The 17023-nt window shown below is 34.2% G+C and overlaps 1 protein-coding gene and 1 long non-coding RNA gene across 4 annotated transcripts in view; one reads left to right on the top strand and one right to left on the bottom strand.

Moving 5' to 3' along the window:
- The window catches only part of LOC125129503 (phospholipid scramblase 2), a 32817-nt gene extending 30628 nt beyond the window's left edge, over positions 1-2189 (top strand). For 2 of the 3 annotated variants that reach the window (XM_047784268.1, XM_047784259.1), the window contains exon 9: positions 1224-1514. In XM_047784268.1, the coding sequence (XP_047640224.1) occupies positions 1224-1277 (54 nt within the window). In that variant the 3' untranslated portion in view covers positions 1278-1514. Of the gene's footprint in view, positions 1-1223 lie in introns of all 3 variants that reach the window. The other variant, XM_047784249.1, reaches the window with a different exon arrangement.
- LOC125129511 (uncharacterized) overlaps positions 1-17023 on the bottom strand; it is a 38692-nt gene that overhangs the window by 12583 nt on the left and 9086 nt on the right. Inside the window, exon 3 of the long non-coding RNA XR_007135495.1 lies at positions 3790-3888. This is a non-coding gene — a long non-coding RNA (uncharacterized LOC125129511). The remainder of the gene's footprint in view (positions 1-3789; positions 3889-17023) is intronic.

Here is a 17023-nt window from a genome sequence, read left to right as displayed (position 1 = left end):
TCATGGCTCAGTGGTTAATGAACCTGACCTGCATCCATGAGGACGCAAGTTTGATCCCTGGCCTTGCTCAGTGGGTTAAGGATCTGGCATTGTCGTGAGCTGTGGTGTAGGTCGCAGATGCAGCTTGGATCCCACGTTGCTGTGGCTGTGGCACAGGCTAGCAGCTACAGCACCGATTGGACCCCTAGCCTGGGAACCTTCATATGATGTGGGTGCAGCCCTAAAAAGACAGAAATACAAAAAAAAAAAAATTGTTATTTTCATTAAGTGTTTATTTCACATGAAAGGAAAATGTTAACCTTAATCTTAGGGAACTGTTTAACCAAAGGTTTACACACCATAATCAAAGACATGGTGTTTACAGGGAAGAGAGAGTAGTCTGGGGTGTTTAGAGAGATCAGAAATGGGATTGGGGGGTGGGGTTATTAGGAAATGACTATGGGTAGATTGGGCAACTTCTTATAGAACTTTGAAAGAAAACTGTTTCATTAACTGGTTAGTTTTAAGCTATGTATAAATAAGTTACAAATCCAAATTTTAGAAAGGTCAATCTCAGTGGTTGTGTGAGAAATGGATTGAAGAGAGGTAAAATTGTAATAGTGCAATTGTGAGTGAATAGTGATAAGGATTAAATTATTTCTTTGTAAATGGATAGAGAAAAATGATAGATGTGAAAGAGGTAAAATCCATAGGGTCTGACATAAGTCATAGGGAAGAAGGTCTAGTTAGAAACTAATGTAATAGGACAAGCCAGGGAACACTGTGGACAAGTTTGGAGGAGAAATCATAACACTGGGCCCCCAGATTCTAAGAGAATGACAGATTCTAAGATGGCTGTCATTCTCCTGAAACAATCAAAAAATTGTACATGGAACTCCAATTATAACACAAGTTATTCTACTAGAGAAGGGAGTACAAAATTTGACAAGGAAAGATTGAAAGAGAACATTCTAATGGGCATGCAAAAAGTGAAATTTAGAGAAATTACCACAGGATTAATTAAATTCATGTGGGTATGAATAAGTGAATAGAATTATAGGATTAAAGTGTCATTTAAATGGGAAGCTGAAGCTATTAACTTTCCCAGACCTACCTTTTACAGTTGATTTTTCTTATTTAGAACATAGATTATGTGTCATCAGATTCCCTTAGCATTTATGCATCTGAGGGCTGATTTCTATTTTGTTGCTGGAAACTCATTTCTCTATTTTGTTTTTATCCAGGACTTCATGTTTTTTGAAATGACCAGAGGTGAACAGAGATCAGGAGTGTGGTAGTGCATTAAATGAAAGTCTCAGAAAACCTTAAGTTTATATATTGATTGGGAATACATAAAAGAAAGACCCTGGATTCTTTTCTTTATTGAAATGAGTTATCATAGCATGTGTGAATTACACTGTCATGCCTGAAGCTCCAGGTATATGATTTTACTTTTCAAATTAAATAATCTTCTATATCACTTACTTATGTTTTTATACATTTTCTTTTATACATTTAATTGTATACTTTTTTCATTGTGTATTTCAGAGAAAAAATATAGATGTTTTTACATTTAAATGTAACTTCCTGTGATGAATTGCTGTGAGCTACATACAGTCTCTATTTTCAATTTCTATAGCAAAATTAAAGCCTTTTAAAGTAAATTTAATATAAATTTATGCACTATTTTATTAGATCTAGTTCATTTCATATGTAACAACAAATGCTATTGTGCAAGTACTGTATATTCAAAACCGTTCAAAACAAACATAATTTCTTTCCAATTATGTTCTTTATAGTTATGTTCAAATGATACTCAGTATTCATATTATCAAGGAAAAGTAAAATGTACTTGTTTTTTGTTTGGAAAATCACACTATATTTAACTTCACCTATAAGCTAAACTGCGAGCATAAATAACATTATGATACTGACAAAACTACAAATTAATAATTTTCATGATTTTTCATGAAAAAAGGATGATTCTATCCCAAAGAAGGAAACTTTTAAAGACTCCCTGTAAAACTAGATATTGTTATAATTTTTGAAGTAATTATTTACACATGGAATGGCTGACTACTGTATTTTATCATTCATGGAGTATGATAGTTATCAAATTACTCAGGTGTTAGTTAAATAGAATATATATATTCTGTCTCAGAATAAATGTCTACAATGCTCTAATAGATTATTTTTAACAACAATCAAATAACTAAAATAAAAAATTGCTGATATATCTCTTTGAGTATTTGATTTTTGTTTTTAAACAAACTGAGAAGTCAATTCATATGACATTCTAAACTTGACACATTTATCTCCCCTTCCCTTTCATATTTCCTTTAAAAATGGAAAAAAGATATGATAATCTTTAGGAAAATCTACTTCTGTGGTGGAAACTAAGTTTCCTTCCTGTCAGAAAGTTAAAGGGATTTTTATACTGTTTTGTAGGGAAAACTGAATCAAGTGAAAGGAGATGTCCAACCCACAGTTTACGTCATGGAAAGGAAAATGTGTTTAGGAAGTAGATTATGGGAGAGATTATCTTTCATCCTCAGCAGAAGTCCAACATCACTCGCTCCTAATATTGAGAACACTGGGATGGCAGAGGAAAAGTGATGTCTAGAGCACATTTCATTAGCTTAAATAATTTACCAGATGCCACATTCCTATGATGAGGTGTAATAGGGGTATCTGCATTCAGTTTATGGTTGGTACAGACAGCATGCCAGGTAAAGTGAGGTACTTGCACAGTTGAATCCTAGTGGTGTTAGTTATGCCAGTTAGAGAAAGACAGGGCTTGCCAAGCCAGCTTCAGGTACCACAACTAACCAAAAATGAAGCTCAAGGACTGACATTATCTCTGTGACGGCTACATCTGCTTTCACTTTCTCCCTGCCCCCCCGCCAATCTCCCCTACTCCTACTCTTTCTTCACATAGGACTCAAAATTTCTGGTTAAGCAAAATAAAACTGCAACTCATCTGAACAGTTCCTTCTTCAACTTTGCATAGAAGGTTTGAACCAGATCCCACACATTGCAGTTATTTAAGTTCAAACACTAGAAAACTAGGCTTTCATTAAATCATTACACATCAAAAATATATAAATTTAAATGAGAAAAATACCAACACTCACAACAAATGTCTTAATTTGTAATCTCAGATTTGAGGAAATATTGTATATTTTTTGGAATAGGCAGTAGAGAAAAAGGAACATTCTGATGATGCAAAATAATGAAATTAAAAAGATAACTACATTTTAAAGTATGATAAAGATACTGGAACATAGGTAGAGAACTAAAGATGATGTAAAAGATTTTTAAAATTCTTCTACAAGTCAGATAAAATATGTATAGAAAAGGTGACTCCTGAGGAACAGATATAGTGGCTTCAGTTAAGCACAACAGAAAATCCAGAAGCAGAAATTAGATGGGGCCAAGAGAATACTTTAAAAACATAACAAAAATTGTTTCCAATTAAAACAGACTTTTATCTCTAGGTGAATGGATTTATCATATACCATACAGAATTCATGAAAATGGTCTATTTATGATTATTTATTTATAAAACTAGTATTATATTCCTTCACTAGGGCAGACATTGTTAGGCCTTAGAATAGTTTCTGTGGTCTGAATTCCATGATATACTCGCTGTGTGGTTCATTTTTCTTACCTCATCAATAAGTTTCAATCAATTAAGCACTGTTCAAATACAGACATTTAAAGGACAAAAGGATATTAAACAAAAATCCTATAAAGGTATTGTGGTTTTGTCCCCCATTTCTCATGCCTGCCTTTGAGCAAAGATCTTACCACTTCAGAGATTCTGTCCCTCAGAATGATGCAACTTAGAGAGATGTGGGGTAAAGGACTCACTCAGAACAAGGGCTCCCTTTCACTCTCCTTTTCACCCTGAAAAGAACAATAGAAAAGAAAAGAATGAAAGAAAACATTCAATCCATTTAGAGTGGAGGTTAGAACTCTACAAGAGTAAATAACAACCTGAGGTGAGTGTGTGTCCTCCAGGGCAGGTGGGGTCAAAGCCAGGAAGTGTGGCTGGGAGAACATTCCAAGCCAAGAACACAGCACGAAGGCAGTAAGTAAGAAACATCATTCTTAGCACCAAGAATGAGAAAGACCCAGGAGTGCAGATTGCACCTAATAAGTTCCTAGTCTTCTTATCTAACAAAGCCATACTTTCTCATATAGCTGTCCTCTAAATTGTGGTGCTAGATCATGATTCAAAGAATAGCTGCTTCTCCTGAATGTGTATATTTGGGCTTACCAGAGCGTCCTCTGAAAACTTTGGAAGTTATTTAGAAACTGGATTGAAATTCATAAACTGAGCCATTTTCTGTTTCAATATATAACTTCAGCATATGACTTCAATACATGGAGGTTGTACCTGGTCATCTCCATTGTTAAGCACCATTGAAACCCACTGTTTCCTTGTGATGCCCTGCTCAGACCAATCATATGTAAAATAAGTAGAGAAAATGCAGAATTGTAGGAGAAGGTGACAGAATGAAATGTAGTAGAAAAATAGAGAATTGTAGAAGATGATGGAGATATGTGAGAGATAATGAAGAATTGTGAGAGAATATGGGGAACTGTTGGGAAGAGAATTGTGAGGGAAATAGGGTATTGTGGGAAAGACAGGGAATTGTGGGAAAATATTCTAAAGAATTCTACAAACACTAAAGAAATATGGAGTTCTCGTCATGGTTCAGTGGTTAACGAACCCGACTAGCAACCATGAAGACGTGGGTTTGATCCCAGGCCTTGCTCAGTGGGTTAAGGATCTGGCGCTGTGGAGAGCTGTGATGTAGGTCACAGATGTGGCTTGGATCTGGTGTTGCTGTTTGGCTGTGGAGGAGGCCAGCAGCTACAGCACTGGGCTCCTAGCTTGGAAACCTCCATATGCCATGGGTGTGGCCCTAAAGACAAAAGACAAAGGAAAAAAAAAAAAAGGAAAGAAATCTGAAAGAGGGTGGCAGTGTGAGGCCTTCATTAAGCAGGGAATATTTTAGTATGCTGCAACACATCTTGAAAGAATGATAAGCAAAGATCATGAATAATACAACCAAAAGGAATACACCAAAACCTCACAGATAAGCCTGTTATTTCAATAAGGATGGGGAAGTTCCTCCAGAATCACAAACATAAACATTTCATTAAATTGAATTAAAAGGTCTACTTTCAGATATATTTTTAAGAGGTTATAGAGAAAGATAAAGGAAAATTAAGAACATGATGTAGAATTATTTTTCCAATTTATCAGTAAATTGTTCCACATTGTTTTCATATAATTCCAGACCTCATGGCTTCATATTAGATTTCAAAAAATGATATATATCAATAAATGCCAACAGGTCAAATTTTAATTACTTAGAACCTAATTATAGAATTACAAAATAATTCAGAAGATACATGTGGCCTGTAATTTTTTCCATATTGTATTTTTATATTAAAATTATATCTATTATTCATAAGTAAGGAAATTGAACTTTCTTATATATTCACAATTGTAAATAATGAAATAATATCCCCAATGCTATAAATTCTATTTTCTTTGTACCTCTTTCTTTTCTCTTGTTTTCTCCATTTCTTTTGTCACTGTCTTATTTCCAAACCTGAATACTATATCCCTGGCACCATCCTCTTTTCTACAATCCCTTCTTTATATAACCAATAAATTGACTTTAAAAAACAAGTGTCTCAAAATGTCTCTTTCAGTTCAACATAAATAAAAATAACATGAACGTATTCCCCATTTCTCCCAAGTCTCTAATTAAATTATGTGAATAAAGATACTGATGGATAAAATGGAACTAGGAAAAGGCAGCCCAGTATACACAGATAATCTACAAAGGAGAAAATCCCTTATCCCATAGAGGTACCCAGCTCAAAGATAGCAGTGTCATGAAAAGTGGGAGTAGGAAGAATGTTCAAAATAGAATTAATTGAAACTCTGTCCTCTGAAATATTATGCTGGTCTGGTGCCCCACACTCGCTTCACTTCTTACCCAAGAGCATTAATCATAAACAGTCCAGTACTATAGTCCTAGAAATTTAAAAATAGCACTCTTAAATAATTTTAATTAACTGCATGTGCAGAATGGTTTCTAAAGTTGCTGAAATAGATTCCAGCACTTTTAAATAAAGCTCCCCCCATTAGAATCCTAAGTGGTTTTCCCATCTACCCACCCTGGAGGAGACAAACATTCTTTTATACATAAGCTCCCAGCCCTACTCCTATAGGAAGAAAGCAACCAGAAAAACAAGCATGTAAGCATTATATGCTGCAGACAAAATCAGAGACTGTTTATGTGGGTCTATTTCTGAGCTTTCTATTCTGTTTCATTGACCTGCTTATTCTTTCAACAATCCTACACTGTCTTGATTACTATAGATTTATAGTACGTCGATTCAGGTAGTGCCAGTCCAACAGCTTTGTTCTTCCTCTTCAATACTATGCTGACTATTCTTGATCTTTGCCTTGCCATATAAATTTTAGAATCAGTCAATATCAACTTGATTATTTACTGGGATTTTGATTGGGATTGCATTGAATCTATAGATCAAGTTGGGAAGGACTGATATATTGATGAGATTGAGTACTGCTATCTATGAACATGGATTATCTTTCCATTGATTTAGTACTTGATTTCATTCATCAGAGTTTTGTACTTAGACTCATGTGGCCCTTGTGTATACTTTATTAGATTTATACCTAAGTATTTCATTTTAGGGGGTGCTAATATAAATGGTACTGTGATTTTCACTTCAAATTCCATTTGTTCATTGCTGGTATATAGGAAAATGATTATTTTTTATTAACCTTGTATTATGCAACCTTACTATAAATGCTTATTTGCTCCAGGAGGTTTTTGTTGGAGGTGGTGCTTTCAGGTTTTCTACATATACAGTTATGTCATCTGTGGACATTTACTTTATTCCCAAACTATACACTTTTTACTTTGTTCTTTTACTATGCTAGCTGGAATTCTAATAAAATTTTATGCATGTTATTTAAGTTGAGAAAATATCCCTTTATTCCTAGTTTACTGAGATGTTTTTGTTTGAATCATGAATGGAGGCTGCATTTTGCCAAATGCTTTTTCTACATGCAATGATATAATCATGTGATTTTACTTTTTAGCCTATTGATGTGTCAAATTACATTAGTTGATTTTCAAATATTGAGCCAGACCTGCATAACTTGATAAATCCCACTAGGGCATGGTGTGTAATTCTTTTCACATATTGTTCAGTTCAATTTGTTAATATTTTGTTGAGGATTTCTCATATATGTTCATAAGAGATACTAGTCTATAGTTTTCCTGTAATGTCTCTGTTGGATTTTGGTATTATGGTAATGCTGGTCTAATAGAATGAGGTAGGAAGTATTTTTTTCTGCTTCTATCCTCTGAGAGGGATTACAGAAAATTGGTATAACTTCATTCTTAATTATATGGTAGAATTTACCAATAAACTCATTTGGGCCTACTGCTTTCTATTTTGGAGGTTATTAATATATCATTAAGTTCCTCTAATTAATATAGGTCCACTTAGATTATCTATTTTTTGTGTGAATTTTGGCAGAATGTGTCTTTCAAGAAATTGGACTGTTTCATCTTGGTTTTTAAACATGTGGGCACAGAATTGGCAATAGTGTTTATTACCCTTTTAATGTCCATGGGATCTGTAATGATGCCTTATCTTTCATTTCTAGTATTAGTGGTTTGTTTATTATTCTTTTCTTAGTTCTGCCTAAAGGCTTATTGACTGTGTTGATGTTTTCAAGGAATGAGCTTTTGGTTTCTCTGTTGATTTTAGGTTTCCAGTTTCATTAACTTCTGCACTAATTTTTGTTAGTTCTCTTTTTCTGCTTACTTTGGATTTAATTTGTTCTTGTTTTATTATTTTCCCAAGGAGGAAGCTTAGATGACTGATTTTAGAACTTTCTTATTTTCTAATATATTCATTCAATCCATAAATTTTTCTCTGAGCATTGCTTTTGCAGAATCCTACAAATTTTGATAAATTATATTTTAACTTTCATCTAGTTCAAAGTATTTTTTCTTTCTCTCAAAATTTCTTCTTTGACCTATATGTTATTTAGAAGTGTTTGTTTAATCTTTATATACCTTGAAATTTTCCAGTTATCTTTTGGATACTGATTTCCATTGTGGTTTACATGTATGACTTTTTGTGTTTGATGGCTCTGGATATGGACTTTCTTGGTAAATGTCCTATTAGGAACTTAAGAAAAATGTGTATTCTGCAGTTGTTGGATAAAGTAATTCAGAGATGTCAACTATATCCAGCTGATTAATGCTGTTGTTGAGTTCAACTATATCATTACTGCTTTCTGCCTGCTGGATCTATTGCTGATGGAGGAGCATGGAAGTCTTTAACTATGACAGTGGATTCATCTATTTCTCCTCGTAGTTCTATCACTTTTTGCTCCATGTAGTTTGTCACTCTGTTGTTAGGCACATATACATTAAGGGTTTTTATATTTTCTTGGATAACTGACTCATTTATCACTATGTAATGCCCTTCTTTATCACTGATAACTTTCCTTGCTTTGAAGTAAGCTAACTGAAATCAAAACAACTAATTATTGGAGTTCCGTTGTGGCTCGTGTGGTTAACAAATCCGACTAGGAACCATGAGGCTAGGGTTCAATCCCTGGCCTTGCTCAGTGGGTTAAGGATCCGGCATTGCTGTGAGCTGTGGTGTACGTCACAGACACAGCTCGGATCATGTGTTGCTGTGGCTGTGGTATATATAGGCCGGAAGCTACAGCTCTGATTAGACCCCTAGCCTGGCAACCTCCATATGCTATGGGAGCGGCCCTAGAAAAGGCCAAAAAAAAAAAAAACTATTATTTTCTTTTGATTAGTGTTAACTTGCTAAAATTTTCTTCATCTACTTTCTTTCAATCTGTATGTTGTCTTTTTATTTAAAGTGGGGTTTTAGGAGTTCCCACTGTGGCACAAGTTAGGGATCCGTCATTGTCTCTACAGCAGCAAAGGTTTGATCCTTGGCCTTTGCAGTGGGTTAAGGAGTCAGTATTGCCACAGCTGTGACTCAGGCCTGCAGTTGTGCCTCAGCTTCATTCCCCGACCTGGGAACCGCCATATGCCCCAGGTGCAGCCAAAAAAGAAAAATAAATAAAGTGGGTTTCTGTAAACAACCTGTAGTTGAATCTTTTTTAATCCACTCTGAAAATCTTTGTTTTTTAATTGGTCCATTTAGACCACTGGTATTCAAAGTGATTATTGATATAGTTGCATTAATAGCTATCATATCTGTTACCAATTTCCGTTTAATTGCTTTTTTCTTTTACCCTTTTTGTTTTCCAGTCTTTTCATTTCCTTTACAGTTTTAATTCACCATTTTATACAAATCGATTTTCTCTCCTTTCTTAGCATATCAGTTATTCTTCTTTTCTTTTCTTTTAGTGGTTGCTTTGGAATCTTTGATATATATTTACAACTAATATAAATTAACCCTCAAACAATACTGTACAATTTCACAGGTAGTACTGAGTATCTTATAATAACAAAATCATACTTATTCTTCATTCCCATCTCTTGTATAATTCCTGTTATTTATTCAATTATATATATGTATATACATATATAAGCATATATATATAAGATAAATATATACACACAATCAAATACATTGTTGCTATTACTATGTTGAACTGTTATCTATTAGATCAATTAAGAATAAGAAAAATACAAGGTTTTACTTTACCTTCATTTATTCATTCTTCAACATTTTTCCTTTCTTTACATAGGGCTGAGTTTCTGATGGATGTCATTTTCTCTTTAAAGAACTTCTTTTAATATTTCTTAAAAACAAGTCTACCTGCTGCAAATTTTTGTTTGTCTGAGGAAGTCTTTATTTCTTTTTAACTTTTTAAGAATAATTTTCCTGCATACAGAATTCTGGGTTATTGATTTTTTCCTCTCAAGACTTTAAATATTTTACTCTACTTTTTTCTTTATTGCACGGTTTCTGAGCAGAAGTCAGATACTATTCTTGTCTTCGTTCTTCTATAGGTATGGTGCTCTTTCCTCTGTCTCCTTTCAGGGTTTTATTTTTTTTATCTTTGATTTTGTGCAGTTTTATGTAACATGATATGCTAATATAGTTTTCTTTTTCTTTTTTTTCCTGCTCCATCTTTGCCAAGTTTTCCGAATCTATGGATTAGGTGTCTTACATAAATATGAGGAAACTCTCAGTCATTATTGTTTCAAACATTTCTTCTGTTTGTTCCTCTATTATTCTTCCTTCTAGTATTCCCATTATATTACGTTACACTTTTATATTTGCCCCATAATTCTTGGATATTCTGTTGTTGTTTTTTTCATTCTCTGTTCTATTTGCTTTTTAGTCTGAACGTTTCTACTGAGACAGCCTCAGCAATTCTTCAGCTGTGTCTAGTCTACCAATAAGGTCTTCAAAGGCATTCTTCATTTCTATCACAATGTTTTTTGATCTTTAGCATTTCCTTTTAGTTCTTTCTTAGGATTTCCATCACTTTGATATGTTATCTACATATTTTTGCATGCTGTAAACTTAATCTATTGGAGTTCTTAGCATATTAATCATGATTGTTGGTTTTTTGTTGTTTTTTTCATTTTTGGCCACCCTGCAGCATATGGGGCTCCTGGCCCAGGGATCAATCTGAGCCACAGCCACGACCTAAGCTGCAGCTGCAGCAATGTCAGATCCTTAACCAACTGTTCTGGCCCAGGGATTGAACCTATATCCCAGCACTCCAAAGACACCTCTGATCCTGTTGCAACACAGTGGGAGCTCCATTATTACGGTTATTTTAAATCCCCAGTCTGATAATATCAACATCCCTGCCAGTCTATTTCTGATGTTTGTTTCTCACAGCTGTATTTTTCCCCTCTTGGCATGCCTTGTAATTTTTTCCTGAGAGCTAGGCATGATACAAGGGATAAAAGGAATGCTGTATTTACATTTAGGGCACTCTATTTAGGGCTTTTAGTAATATAGTGGTGAGATGTGGGGGAATGGGAAGTGTTCTATACTCCTATGATTACATCCCTCTTTTAGTGAGCCTTTCCCTCTGGACTGGGAACTTCACAAGTGTTTTTTCAGTTTTTCTTTTTTCCCCTCCCCTCTTTGATAGAACACAATGGCTATACTAGCTGGAGTTGTGTATTTCCCTTCTATCACATGTAAGGCTAGAGCTGACTGGAGTTGGGTATTTCCTTCCCTCCAGGTCATTTAACTACTTTTTTCTGAGGGCAGACCTTGTTAAGATCATAGACCTGGTGTATTTCAAAATTCTTCCTTCCCCCTTCCCTCCTTCAGGGAGCATGGAGTGGGGGTTATTTTTTAATTTACTGTGAGCACCTGATTGAGTTCTTGGGGGAAAAATCTCACAAAATTGTGTCTTCCTCCCCATGCCCACCAATGACAAGGTCCTTGTGGAATTTCTAACTCTCTGACTTGTCCACACTGAGTGTCAATACATCAGTATGTTTTCCTTCCCTGGCACTGGTTCCCATGGTGTTTCCAGTGATACCCTGTTTTCACCTATCTTTCCAACCTTAGGGGTAGCAGTTGGCCTTATGTCCTCATTTCTACTATAGATCCTAGAACAGCTATTAACTTTTCAGTCATTTCAGCTGTTTAATTGTTAGGATGGAGGGGTGATTTCAAAGTTCCTTACATGTGGAACCAGCAATCAGAAGCAGCTCTTCATTTTATTTTTCCTTTTCAGCTGTACCCATGACATATGGAAGTTCCAAAGCCAGGGATCAAATTCAAGCTGCAGCTGTAACCCAAGCCACAGCTGCAGCAATGCTGGATCCTCAACCCACTGTGCTGGGCCAGGGACTGAACTGGCAATACCACAGAGATAAGCCAGAAGATTAACCCACTGCACCACAGCAGGAACTCTGGCTCTTAATTTTTTTTAATGCCAAGATTGTTTAATGTCAAAATTCTTCTCTAATTTTCATTCAGTATGTATTACTTTCTCCATTTTTTATGTCAATAAAATGAAATAGTAATTTTACTATGATATGAGCACATTTTAACACATATTTTAGCTATGTATCTTTTACTTATGATACATCTTCATTACTACAGTGTGGGCTCTTATGGTCAGGCTCTGTCTCTAAATCACTTTTGTATCTGTCCCCAGTGATGCCAAAAAAACTGTGCTTTGCATATAGTTAATTTCAATAAATATTTCTTTTCTTGTTGTGGAGCAAATGAAAATTTTAAACAGATACATGTAACATCTCAGACGTCCCTAAAATTATCCTCAAAGTTTCAAAACTGAGAATGTGTCAACATTTCATGTGAAAGAAAAACAGGAGTCTCTTTAATGACAAACCCAAGAAACTTCCAGAAAAGGTAGTGTTTTTAAAGATGAACTGACAGAAATACAACCTCCATAAAAAGAGGTGTACGTGGTACTATGTGTCCATAATCTTCATGTTTGGAGATAGTCAGGAGCATTCCATGTTCCCCTTCTAGCACTGAGCTGAAATTACTTATGCTTTTGGTCAGAAATGTCTTCACGTCAATGAATGTGTTTTCATGGTGAGATTTATGACCATATGCACATAACACTAAATTTAGGATTCTTTAGACATAAAGAACAATTAGGGTATAGGTTTAGGAGAAAGCCAGAAGAAAAAAGCTAGGCATTGACAAATATCCACTTCACAACTTTGTCTAAAATATACCTTTTTTTTTAATACAAGCTAAGCAAAGGCATTAGTTGAAGAATATGTCATTGAAAGCATTATGTCCCTAATTTGCCTGGAGTGCTTTGATTATCCACAGGAGATAGCCAACTAGAGTATCTAACAGTGTTTTATTTCCACCTAGAAAATCTATAAGGACATGTCATGGACTGGCTATTTGCTGCTGTACATCAGTGTGTGTGTGTGTGTGTGTGTTGGCATTAGTAAGAACTATGCAGAGAATATGTTCATTTTCTATAATAAATAACTTATTCTGTAGTACAAAAGATGACATTAGAGATATCAGCAGTAAGAAAGTGAGCTCTAATTCTTCAGAAGGGAGACAGTTCCCGTCATAGGCTCAGCAGTTACTCTAAAATTAATTCCACTTAAATTACCCTAGAGTTTACTGTCTCAAACTATCAGCACACAGAAAGATACTGAATAAGTTTTCTCCCATCCTACACTTAGCAAACACCATAATGAAAATAATAATAAAGTAATAAATTATATGGGAATTAAACATATGGTAGAAAAATGACATCTTAAGGCAGCGGAGAAAAGTGTACTTTTAAAATGGAATTAGGATAATTAGAAAATATTTGAAAAAGGAAAGAAAAAGTTAGAACCCTCATATATGTCAGATATAAAAATAAATATTGGATGAAAAACAAAATGCAATAGCCAAAACTATAAAAAACTTAGAAAAACCAAAAGAAATTTCTTTTATAATCACTATTTGGATAAAGGTATCTGGACAAAAAACTCAGGAAAATACTGAAAAATTTTAATTTTACATTTAGAACTTTATGTTGTTTATGCAAAATAACCAAAATTAAAAGCAAAAAGTCAAAGAAAATATGGATGTCAATGAGCTATTTAACTTTCCTAGAAATCTATAAAAATTAAATAAGTCAAAATAAATAAACAGGAAATATACAACAATCAAGTATCCATTGTATTTACAAATAAACTATCAATAGCATTCAGAATCATAAAGATTACAAATTTTGAGTCTTTGAAGAAAATCCTTACACATATTATTTCAAGCAGAAGTTGTAAAAGAGTTTTATTTTGCATGCGTTGGTGACAGTTGCTTTATATACTTTTAAAGCATCTTAACTGTTTTTCCAAAATTATAATAATTTTTTAAAACCTGAAAATATCAAACAATATTAAAAGCCCAATTAAACTACAATGCATTTATAATTTCAAACTTCTAAAGATATAGCTATTTTAGAGGACTAATTACCTTTTTTTTAAGTTACTAAGTTTAAAATGAGAATACACATTGTGTATTCTCATTATAGACACACAACTTGGATGTCCCTGCCACTAGTGTGCACTGCTTTCAGGCAAGAACTGAGTCCCTTTCAATGTTTATTCCCTAGTACAAAGCATAGTACCTGACATGACAGAAAAAACATCCTAAATATTTGCTGAATGAAAGTCAAATTTGCTGTGACTCAGAATATATGTGCCAAATTTCCATGATATTTACCCCGTAAAAATATAAATGGAATAAATCCAAAAATAGATTTATTTGGAAAATGTCATAATGGATATACACATATTTTATAATCTTCACCTCATTCTGAGTACCTATAAATAAATTCTTACATTATTATTTAACAGAGCTGTAACTACTAGTAGTTATACATGTGTTATCTCAAGTCTTCAGGACTCAATTTAATATAAAAAGGCAATCTGGAAATTTCCTAGCTGTCATCCTGGCTTAACTAAAGTAGTATGTTTGATATCAACTGACTTCTAAACAATAGTAACAACAAAATATAAATTAGTAAATAAATAAATGGAAGAAATGTGTTCATGTTTGTTTTCTACAATGGCCAGTCTTAATGAACTCAATAAGCAAATTAAGAGAACCAGTAGCGAAATAGAAACAGATTACCATCAAAGAGCAAGCCAATCTTACTATAAATTTTCCAAATCTTTTAGGTGAAAATGATAAGTATTTCCCAATTGTAAATATGATATTTTCAGTCATAAATAAAGACTGTAGGAGTCCCCGTCGTGGACAGTGGGAAGAAATCCGACTAGGAACCATGAAGTTGTGGGTTCAATACCTGGCCTCGCTCAGTGAGTTAAGGATCTTGCGTTCCCATAAGCTGTGGTGTAGGTCACAGATGTGGCTTGAATTTGGCATAGCTGTGGCTCTGGCAGAGACTGGCGGCTACAGCTCCAATTAGACCCCTAGCCTGGGAACCTCCATATGCTGAGGGTGTGGCCCCAATAAGACAAAAAGACCAAAAAAAAATTAAATAAATAAATAAATAAAGACTGCAGGTGATACAATTCAAATTATGAGTAAGGAATGTAGTAGTGTATTGTGTTCATCTTTCCAAAGTGATAAATTCATCTCCTAATTTGTCCAGTTTAGCTGTACTTTCTCTCACTGATATAAACTGTTCATTTAATCTGTCAAACCTTATTCTAAAAACATAGCATTGGAAAGTGAAAAAGGGTGAAAATGAAAGAATAGACCAGCAATGAATCAAAGCACATTATCTACAGGTATAGTTAATGATGACAATAGTTAATAGATATTCAGCAATTAGTATGTATTAGGCAATGCATTAAGACTATATATTTATATATTAACTAAATTGGCTCTAGTATTTTTATTATATTATCTCCACATGAGAAATGAGGAAAGTGTGCAGAGTGGTGGAGCTAGCAGACAGCATCTTTGTAGTTTACAACTGAGTCAGCACTGAGTTAGTAATGCTCACACCTCATATTTAGATGTACATGAACTAGTGGATGTTCAGAAGCTTGAATTGTTGTCACGGCCTACTGCCAATTAATTTAGTGAATGTAACTGTAAACATATATACATACATATATATATATATATATATATATTTGCATGAGTGTGTACTCTTGTGTCTATGGGGTCTTTAACCTAGAAAGGTTTTTTGTTTGTTTTGTTTTGTTTGCTTTTTAGGGTTGCACCTGTGGCATATGGAAGTTTCCAGGGTAGGGGTCAAATTGGAGCTACAGCTGCTGGCCTACACCACAGCAGCAGCAACACAGGATCTGAGCTACCTACGTCCATGACCTATACCACAGCTCATGGCAACACCACATCCTTAACCCAATGAGTGAGGCCAGGGATAGAACTCATATCCTCATGGATGATAGTTGGGTCTGTAACCCACTGAGCCACAAAGGTTTATTTTATTTTATTTTATTTTATTTTACTTTTTGATAATAAGAGTGGAGAAACACTGAGGATATCTCACATAGAAATTATTTTCCCTGACTGGTTTTGTGAAAGAGGATTTCTTTATATTTTGTTGCACACAAGCTTTTCTAATGAACACATGCCAAAACTCAATTAAATCAAGATTTTATATGCTGGGATCATGTCTACTTTCCTTAGTAAACAAGGGAAAAGTTGAGCTGGTAAGTCTCATAAATGAAGATATTTAATGTCTTTTGAGTCAAGAAGCAACATACCATAATGTTTAAAAATTCTGGCCATGGAGGTAGAATGCCTGGCTTCAATTCCACCAGCTGTGGTCACATTCTTTAACTCTCTACAAATATGCATAAACTGTAAAATAGTGATAAAATTTAACTAAAACAAAGAGAATTAAGTTTGTATACTCAATATAGCACTCAAATCAAGGCCTGGCATGCAATAAGTGCTCAACTGCTATTTTATTTATAAAAATATGGAAATCATTTCCTTTATAGAATTTCTAAACTCTTAACCTTGATAAGAACTCTGACTGTTCACTAAGCTAGAGCCAGGAACCTACTACATCTGGAGATTTGCAAGAGAGAGACAGTTGAAAACTACGAAGTTCATATCATTTCTATTTGTTTCTATTATTAGCATTCCACATCTATCCTGAAATAATTACAGTTAAAACCCTGAAAGAAAACCTGTGAATTCATTTGCTTTGATATCTAGTTGATACCTAAGATTTAAATATCATATATCTATAGTTTATTTTTAATTAAAGTAATATAATTGCATCACTTTTTTTTTCATTTTGGAGCTCATAGAGGACAACTTTTGTGTATGGATTTAAATTAATATTTACATCAAGGAACTCCTCAGAAATACTTCCTAGGTAATCTGAGGTTTATTGTAAAACAAATTTAATTTTTTTTCTTATTTTTAGGGCTACACCTGCAGCATATGGAAGTTACCAGGCTAGGGGTTGAATTAAAGCTGCAGCTGAGAGCTATGCCACAAACACAGCAATGCCAGATTCAAGCAGCATATGCGATCCATGCCACCCATTGAAAGAGGC

This window comes from Phacochoerus africanus, chromosome 1, assembly GCF_016906955.1.
Source record: "Phacochoerus africanus isolate WHEZ1 chromosome 1, ROS_Pafr_v1, whole genome shotgun sequence".
Lineage (NCBI taxonomy): Eukaryota > Metazoa > Chordata > Mammalia > Artiodactyla > Suidae > Phacochoerus > Phacochoerus africanus.
Note: the sequence above shows the minus strand (reverse complement) of the source record. Positions and strands in the feature narration are given on the sequence as shown.